General features: G+C 51.6%; 1 protein-coding gene across 1 annotated transcript in view; it reads left to right on the top strand.

Moving 5' to 3' along the window:
- The window catches only part of LOC107114526 (neuronal acetylcholine receptor subunit alpha-7-like), a 39,774-nt gene that overhangs the window by 6,485 nt on the left and 25,304 nt on the right, over positions 1–7,985 (top strand). Inside the window, exon 2 of the mRNA XM_015416044.1 lies at positions 7,291–7,430. Within this exon, the coding sequence (XP_015271530.1) occupies positions 7,291–7,430 (140 nt within the window). The remainder of the gene's footprint in view (positions 1–7,290; positions 7,431–7,985) is intronic.

Genomic DNA, 7,985 nt, shown 5'->3' on the forward strand with positions numbered 1-7,985 from the left:
ACCTCACAGGGTGTCTGTTGTGGGGAGGGGAAGGGAAAGGAGTTTGTAAGCCGCTCTGAGACTCCTTTGGGTAGTGAAGGGCCGGGTAATAAATCCAGTCTCTTCTTCTTCTTCCTCCCCCCCCCAGTCTGTTGGACCTCCAAAGGCCTGCGCCTCTCTGCCCTGTTGTGGGCCCTTTCAAGGGAACTGGTTGGCCACTGTGTGAAATGGGATGCTGAACTAGATGGACCCTCACTGGTCAGATCCAGCAGGGCTCTTCTGAAGTTCTTATCAGGGGAAGGCCTCGGCCTCTCTGCCCTGTTGTTGGCCCTCCAGAGGAACCGGTTGGCCCCTGTGTGAGACGGGATGCTGGACTGGATGGACCCTCCCTGGTCTGACCCAGCAGGGCTCTTTCGATGTTCTTCTCAGGGGAAGTCCTCGGCCTCTCTGCCCTGTTCTTGGCCCTCCAGAGGAACTGGCTGGCCACTGTGTGAGACAGGAGTCTGGACTGGATGGGCCACTGGTCTGATCCAGCAGGGCTCTTCTGAGGTTCCCTTCTCCCCTGTTAAAGCCACATAAGCCAGTGGCCATACCTGATCTTGTGGCTGTGAGTTCCACAGGTTAGCTGCCAGGCTTTGCGATGGAGCATGTTTTGGTCTTGACTGGGTACAGCTGACTGGTGTCGTCGCTCCCTGCGGAGTCTGAGTCTTACGATGGTGGCAGGAAGGGACCTGGTCTCTCCGGAACTTTCTGTTTATCGGCCTTCTACGTCCAGTGAATGTAGACAAGGGAAACGTCTGTGTTCTGACTGCAGTGTTCCCTCTAAGCCGAGTTAATGTGAGCTAGCTCACAGTGTTTTAGCCTCGGGCTCACACCTTTTTGTCTCCGCTCAGGAAGGAGGGCTCCAGAGCCAACTGATTTATGCAGCAGCCAAATGGCTCACTCCCGACTTTCATGCCAGCAGCTCACAGAGTAGAATTTTTGCTCCCAAGACTCCACAGCTTAGAGGGCGCGTCGGTTCTGAGCCCTGACCTGAGGATTGGTAAACGGGCTGAGAAGGTGCTCACCCTCTGAGTCTGCCCAGCGGGTTCAGCTTTGCCCGTTCCCGTTGCCCTGGCACGGATATTTGAGGTGGCAGGAGGCAACCCGGGAATGAATGCACCTGATCCACTTACGGAGAAGAGCGTGCAGGCAGCCCAGAACTGGGTAATTTCTCTGGCCCAGTGCAGTTGTTCAGGCACGTGTGGAGTTATTCTACCGGCATAGTAAGCAGATGTTTTTGTAGAACAATGGCGTGCAGCTGTCGTGAAGCTTTGTGACGATCTCGTGAGCATCATTCACCCTCACCCTCCCGAAAATAATCCAGAGCTATTTATTCATTCCTAAAGACTGGGTGGCATTGTGTTCCCTGCTGCCCTGTGAACTACAAGCAGCCAAAAAAAGGGGGGGGGGAGCCAGTGTACAGTGCAAGGAACAGCAAAGAACACACCACTGGCTGAAAATAAACACACAAGCAAAATAGCAAGTATATAATAATCATATAAGCATAACAGCAAGTATAATATGAATCAATTAGCCAAGGTGCAATAATGAAGCATAATAGACGCACAGTCTACAGCCTTTCCATGTGTCTGCTCCAAAACAGAAGCAAATATCAGAGTCCAAATTGAAGTGTAAGTCATCACATTTTCTGAGCCATAAAAAGCCGACGCGTAATCCGGATGCCTGATGCCGCGTTTCGAATAATTCTTATTCAAGACTGGCTGTAATGGGACCCAATCTCAAAAGCTGGCATATACTAAGCCAGAATGGTCAGTCAAGGACCCTTAATCATAAACATTAGAATCCTAGAATCACAGAGCTGGAAGGGGTCCTGCAGGTCATCTAGTCTGACCCCCTGCTCAATGCAGGATCAGCCGCCCAAGAGCATCCCTGACAAGTGTTTGGACAGCTGCTGCTTCAAGACTGCCAGGGAGGGGGAGCTCACCACCTCCCAAGGCAGCTGACGCCACTGTTGCACAACTCTGTCAAAAAGTTTCCCCTAAGATCCCGCCGGTACCTTCCCGCCCTTAATTTAAACCCCTTCTTGCAAGTCCTCTCCTCTGCTGCCAACAGGAACCGCTCCCTGCCCTCCTCTAAGGGACAGCCCTTCGAATACTTCAAGAGAACCATCCTGTCCCCCCTCAACCTCCTCTTCTCCAGACTAAACCTTCCCAAGTCCCTCAGCCTTTCCTCCTAGGACTTCTTGGTTTCCAGGCCCCCGATCATCCTCGTCGCTCTCCTCTGCACCCGCTCCATTCGATCCACGTCCTTGTTAAAGGGAGACCTCCAGAACAGCACTCAAGAGTTCAGGCGCAGCCTGACCCATGCGGTGTACAGCAGGACTTGGCATCTTGTGATTTGGATGTTATGCCTCTGTTGATACAGCCCAAGATTGCATTAGCCTTTTTTGTCGCCGCATCACACCGGCTGCTCATATTTAACTTTCGGTCCATCCTTACCCCAAGGGTCTTGTTCACACACACTGCTGTTCAGAGGTGTATCCCCCATCCAGTATGCATGTTCCTCGTTACTTGGCAAATCTCTACTTTTACTCATGTGTGTGCTTTTCTGTATTGGTATGCATGTGGCAGTGGCAAGTGGAACCTCCGCATTCAGAGGCAGTCAGCCTTTGAATCCCAGCGCTGGGAGACAGCGTCAGGGGGAAGACCTCAGCCTCTCTGCCCTGTTGTTGGACCTGTAGGGGAACCAGTTGGCCAATGTGTGAGACAGGATGGACCACTGGTCTGATCCAGCAGGGCTCTTCTAATGTTCTTATCAGGGGAAGACCTTGACCTCTCTGCCTTGTTGTTGGCCCTTTGGAGGAACTGGTTGACCACTGCGTGAAACAGGAGGCTGGACTGGATGGATCCTCACTGGTCTGATCCAGCAGGACTCTTCTGATGTTCTTATGAAGGGCCTTGGCCTCTATGTCCTCTTGTGGACCGTCCGGAGGAACTGCTTGGCCACCGTGTGAGACAGGAGGCTGGACTAGATGGACCCTCACTGGTCTGATCCAGCAGGACTCTTCTGATGTTCTTCTCAGGGGAAGGCCTCTCTGCCCTGTTGTTGACCCTCCAGAGGAACTGGTTGACCACTGCGTGAAACAGGAGGCTGGACTGGATGGATCCTCACTGGTCTGATCCAGCAGGACTCTTCTGATGTTCTTATGAAGTGCCTTGGCCTCTATGTCCTCTTGTGGACCGTCCGGAGGAACTGGTTGGCCACTGTGTGAGACAGGAGGCTGGACTAGATGGACCCTCACTGGTCTGATCCAGCAGGACTCTTCTGATGTTCTCAGGGGAAGGCCTCAGCCTCTCTGCCCTGTTGTTGACCCTCCAGTGGAACTGGTTGGCCACTGTGTGAGACAGGAAGCTGGACTAGATGGACCCTCACAGGTCTGACCCAGCAGGGCTCTTCTTAGGTTCTTCTCAGTGGAAGGCCTTGGCCTCTCTGCCCTGTTGTTGGCCCTCCGGAGGAAGTGGTTGACCCCTGTGTGAGACGGGATGCTGGACTAGATGGACCCTCACTGGTCTGATCCAGGAGGGCTCTTCTGGTGTTCTCAGGGGAAGGCCTCGGCCTCTCTGCCCTGTTGTTGGCCCTCCAGAGGAACTGGTTGAGGCCACTGTGTGAGACAGGATGCTGGACTGGAGGGACCACTGGCCTGATCCAGCAGGGTTCTTCTAATGTCCTTAAGTGTGTTTTAATTCCTTCCACACACACACAATGAGAACTAGAAAACTATTTTTAAATAAACACCTGGGGAATAATATTGGACACTCTGTCCCTCTGTGGGTATGGTAGTTTAGCCTGTACAGGTAGGGGACTAAATTTTCAGGAGAGGTCGAAGCAGAGAGGACCAGGTAAAATCAGCGTGCTCTATCATCCAGGAGACTGAGGTTCAGGTCCCGACCCTGCCGTGAATCTTCCTGTGTATGTCCCTTGGGCTAGTTGCTGTCAGCCTGGCCCTACTCACAGGGTTGTTGTGGGGATAAAAAGGGACAAGGGAGGACCGTGTTCTCCGCCCCGAGCTCCTTGGAGAAAAGATGGAATTAAAAAATACTCTAGGTGAACGTAAAATAATTGAGGACGAGGGTACGGTGGGGTTGTCGCTTGACTGCTGATCTAGACAGCAGAGTCAAGCGGTGAGTTCCTTCCAGAAGAAGAAGAAGAAGAAGAAGAAGAAGAAGAAGAAGAAGAAGAAGAAGAAGAAGAAGAGGAGGAGGAGGAGGAGGAGGAGGAGGAGCTCTTTTTCAAGAACAGCTCTCATCAGAACTACGGCTTGCCCAAGGTCATCCAGCAGGTGCAAGTGGAGGAGTGGGGAATCAAACCCGGTTCTTTCAGATTAGAGTCCACACACTTAACCACCACACCAAACTGGCTCCTGGAGTGTACCACTTCAGGAAGCAGGCAGGGAGAGGTGGGAGAATACCAACGTTTCTCTCTCTGGCCCCACTGAAATAGTGTAAAAGGTATGAGGGCAGGTCAGGGTTTCTACCTGCGTGCATTTGGGTTCCGCGGTAGGCTGTTTTGTGCATACGTGTGACTTTCAGATGTTGCCACTCCCCCTCCCCAAACCTCTTTCACACTCCTTTTTGGTCCGGATAGGCACAGTCCTCCCAAAACTTTATTAATTCCCCCCCCCCCAAATTTGTTTAAGCAAAATCTTTCTCGGCCTGCATGTCACACCCCACCCCACCATTGCCATCGCCGTGGTGGGGAAAGCTGCACCAGTTGGATTTCTGGCTGGCACAGCCTTGCTAGGGAGACGGGGGAGGGGGTTCCCTCTTGTGCCAACTAGAGATGTAAAATTTCCGGAAATTTTGAAGCTCGGGGGAAAACCCAGGTTTTTTTGGGGGGGGGGAATGGAAATTTTCGGAAAAGTTAAAAAAAAAATGCTACATTAGCACTTCTTTTTTCTTTTCCAGATTGAAAGTCATTCTGTTACTTTAGGAACATAAAATATGACTATGGACATTTTTACTTGGCATGAAATTATCACAACTAGCCTATTAAAAACATAGTGTATCCAAACAATTATTACAAACAAAATACCCACCCACATGCAAAAACAAAACTGAAGCCTTTTTCTTTTCTTCTGACAATCGCACCTCCTAAGAAAAGAAATGCAACTTGTTCTTGCATTGGAGAGTTCAGTTTGTAACCTAGGACTTGCTTGTCCTCAGTATGCAGAAATTAGATCAATCTGAGACCATACATATTATTTAGGAATGATTTGGAAAATATTTGAACACCTTGTCTTAAAATATTTTATTCATCATGTTAAAATAAAATGTTCCATAATCAATCTTTTTTTTCTTTTCTTTTTTCAATTTTTCGGAAAAAAACAAAAAAGGTTTGAGGGAAAAAACGGGGGGGGGGGAACGGTTTCCCCCCAAATTTTTCCAGTTTTTCCCCAGGCCTTCACATCTCTAGTGCCAACTGTCTCCCCTCTGGAGTCTCTCCGTGCCCAGTGTTCCCTCTAAGCAGAGTTAGTGTGAGCTAGCTCACAGTTTTTCAGTCCCCGGCTCCCACATTCTTGTCTTAGCTCAGGAAGGAGGGCTCCAGAGCAAACCGATTGATGCAGCAGCCCAATCGCCCGCCCACAACTTTAACGCCAGTCGCTCACAAAGTAGAGTTTCTGCTCACAAGACTCCACAGCTTAGAGGGAGCGTTACATTTTTGGCTCAGTCAAGAGGACTGTGTGGGTGGGATTACAGTCACAACTCGGTGTGTGTGTGTGTGTTCTCTTTCCACGCCTTCCCTTTATTACCAGGGATCGCCCCAGATGTCCACTTCCCGCACCTGGTAATTTGATATCCTTGTTTTTAAATTGATGAGATTGGGAGTCGAGAAGATTTCTGTTCCGCCTGCAGACGCTCAGCATCGCTAGCAGCCAGATGGCTGAAGTGGGAGGCCGGATACTGACTGTCTCCGGCGCGCATGGAAGCAAACGCTTGCGCATGTGAACATGGAGATGCCTGGCGGTGCACGGCCTCTCTTGTCATGCCCTGTAGCCTCTGACGTTCCTCTAGAACTGCCAACACGTTTTAGGACAACCCTGGGGTTTGTTTTTGGCTGCAAACACGCTCTGCCCCTGAGATCTGCAGAAGACAGGCTGGGAGTTGAGCTGGTGGAAGGTGGCCCTCCGCGACGTGTCCTAGGAAAGTGGCACAGTCCATTGCGGAATCTGAAACATCTTGTCCGGTAGAATTGCCAGCTCCTGGGTGGGAGATTCCTGGAGATTTGGGGGCGGAGCCTGAGGCGGGCGGGGTTTGGGGGAGGGACGGACCTCAGTGAGAGTCAGTTTGGTGTGGTGGTTAAGAGCGGGAGGTCTCTAATCTGGGAGAACCGGGTTTGATTCTCCACTCCTCCACTTGCAGCCGGCTGGGTGACTTTGAGCCAGTCACAGCTCTCTCAGAGCTCTCTCAGCCCCACCGGCCTCTCCTGTTGTGGGGAGGGGAAGGGAAAGGAGATTGTAAGCCGCTCTGAGGTAGTGAACGGTGGGCTATAAATCCAATCTCCGCCTCCTCCTCCTCTACTAAGAGTGTCAGATTCTAATCTGGGAGAACCAGGTTTGATTCTCCGCTGCTCCACATGCAGCCAGCTGGGTGACTTTGGGTCAGTCACAAGTTCTCTTGGAGCTGTTCTCTCAGGAGCCGTTCCCTGAGCACTGCTGTGTTTTTTTGGGGGGGGGGGGGAGGAAGGGAAGGCAGCCGTAAGCCTCCCTGAGACGCCAAGTGAAGGGTATAAACCCAACTCTTCTTCTTCAGTGGGGGGTAATGCCGTAGAGCCTGCCCTCCAAAGCAACAATTTTCTCCGGGGGAGATCTCTGGGCTTGACCTGGAGGGTGGCAACCAGTGTTCCCTCAAGCCGAGTTAGTGTGAGCTAGCTCACAGTTTTTTAGCCTCCAGCTCACACATTTTTGTCTTCGCTCAGGAAGGAGGGGCTCCAGAGCAAACTAATTTATGCAGCAGCCAAATTGCTGGCTCACAGCTTTAATGCCAGTAGCTCACAAAGTATAATTTTTGCTCACAAGACTCCACAGCTTAGAGGGAACATTGGTGGCAACCCTGTCATCTGGTTCCACCCTGTGTGTGTCTCTCTCTCTGTCCTTGCCCCGTCCCTTTATTTTCCTCTCTCCTCTTTCTAAAATTAACCCGGTGGTCAAGGAAACCCCCTAGCTGGGGACAGTGCAGTGCAAATTGGGTCATGTCACGATCGATGCGACAGAAACGTAACCGTGGGCTCTGCGCATGTCTGACTTCCCAGGCTCCCAGGGAGGGGTCTACCAGCGGCAGCTGCTGAAGGGCCTGATGGAGGACTACACCCCCTTGGAGAGGCCGGTGAGCGACGACGCGCAGCCCCTGACCGTCCACTTCACGCTCAGCCTCATGCAGATCATGGACGTGGTAAGCGGCGGCGACGGGAGACTCGTTTCCGGACAGCGTTCAAAGGGCAGGGCAGATCTCTCCGGGCTTAGGTTTGCTCGCAGAGATCCGGCCTGGGGAGTGACCTTAACTCAGTTTCCCTTTTGGAGTCAAATCGCCCAGTGATGGCTTGAGAGCGTTAGAAGGAGCAGTGAATTTAGCAGGAAGACTTTAAGGCGCTCGCGTTTGCGGATGTGTGAAGGGGTTGTCCTGTCGCAGCAGATTTATTAAAAAAACACACACGAGGGATAGAAGAGAATCATGGAATCATAGAGTTGGAAGCGATGCACAGATCTGTGCCCGTGTGCTCCCGTGGCCGAATTGGAAACACGCAGAGTCCAATGAGTTAGCTAAATCCAGGGCTATTTTTGGGCAGGAACGCACAGGAACGGAGTTCCGGCTGGCTCCTGAGTTGGCCACACCCAGCAGGAACTCATTAGCATAATAGGCCACACCCAACAGCAGAAACTCATTTGGATTGGCTACAGTAGGGGTGTGTGGCCTAACATGCAAAGGAGTTCCTGCTACAAAAAAGGG

The sequence above is a fragment of the Gekko japonicus genome, unplaced genomic scaffold (genome assembly GCF_001447785.1).
Source record: "Gekko japonicus isolate JY-2015 unplaced genomic scaffold, Gekko_japonicus_V1.1 scaffold226, whole genome shotgun sequence".
In the NCBI taxonomy this organism is placed as follows: domain Eukaryota; kingdom Metazoa; phylum Chordata; class Lepidosauria; order Squamata; family Gekkonidae; genus Gekko; species Gekko japonicus.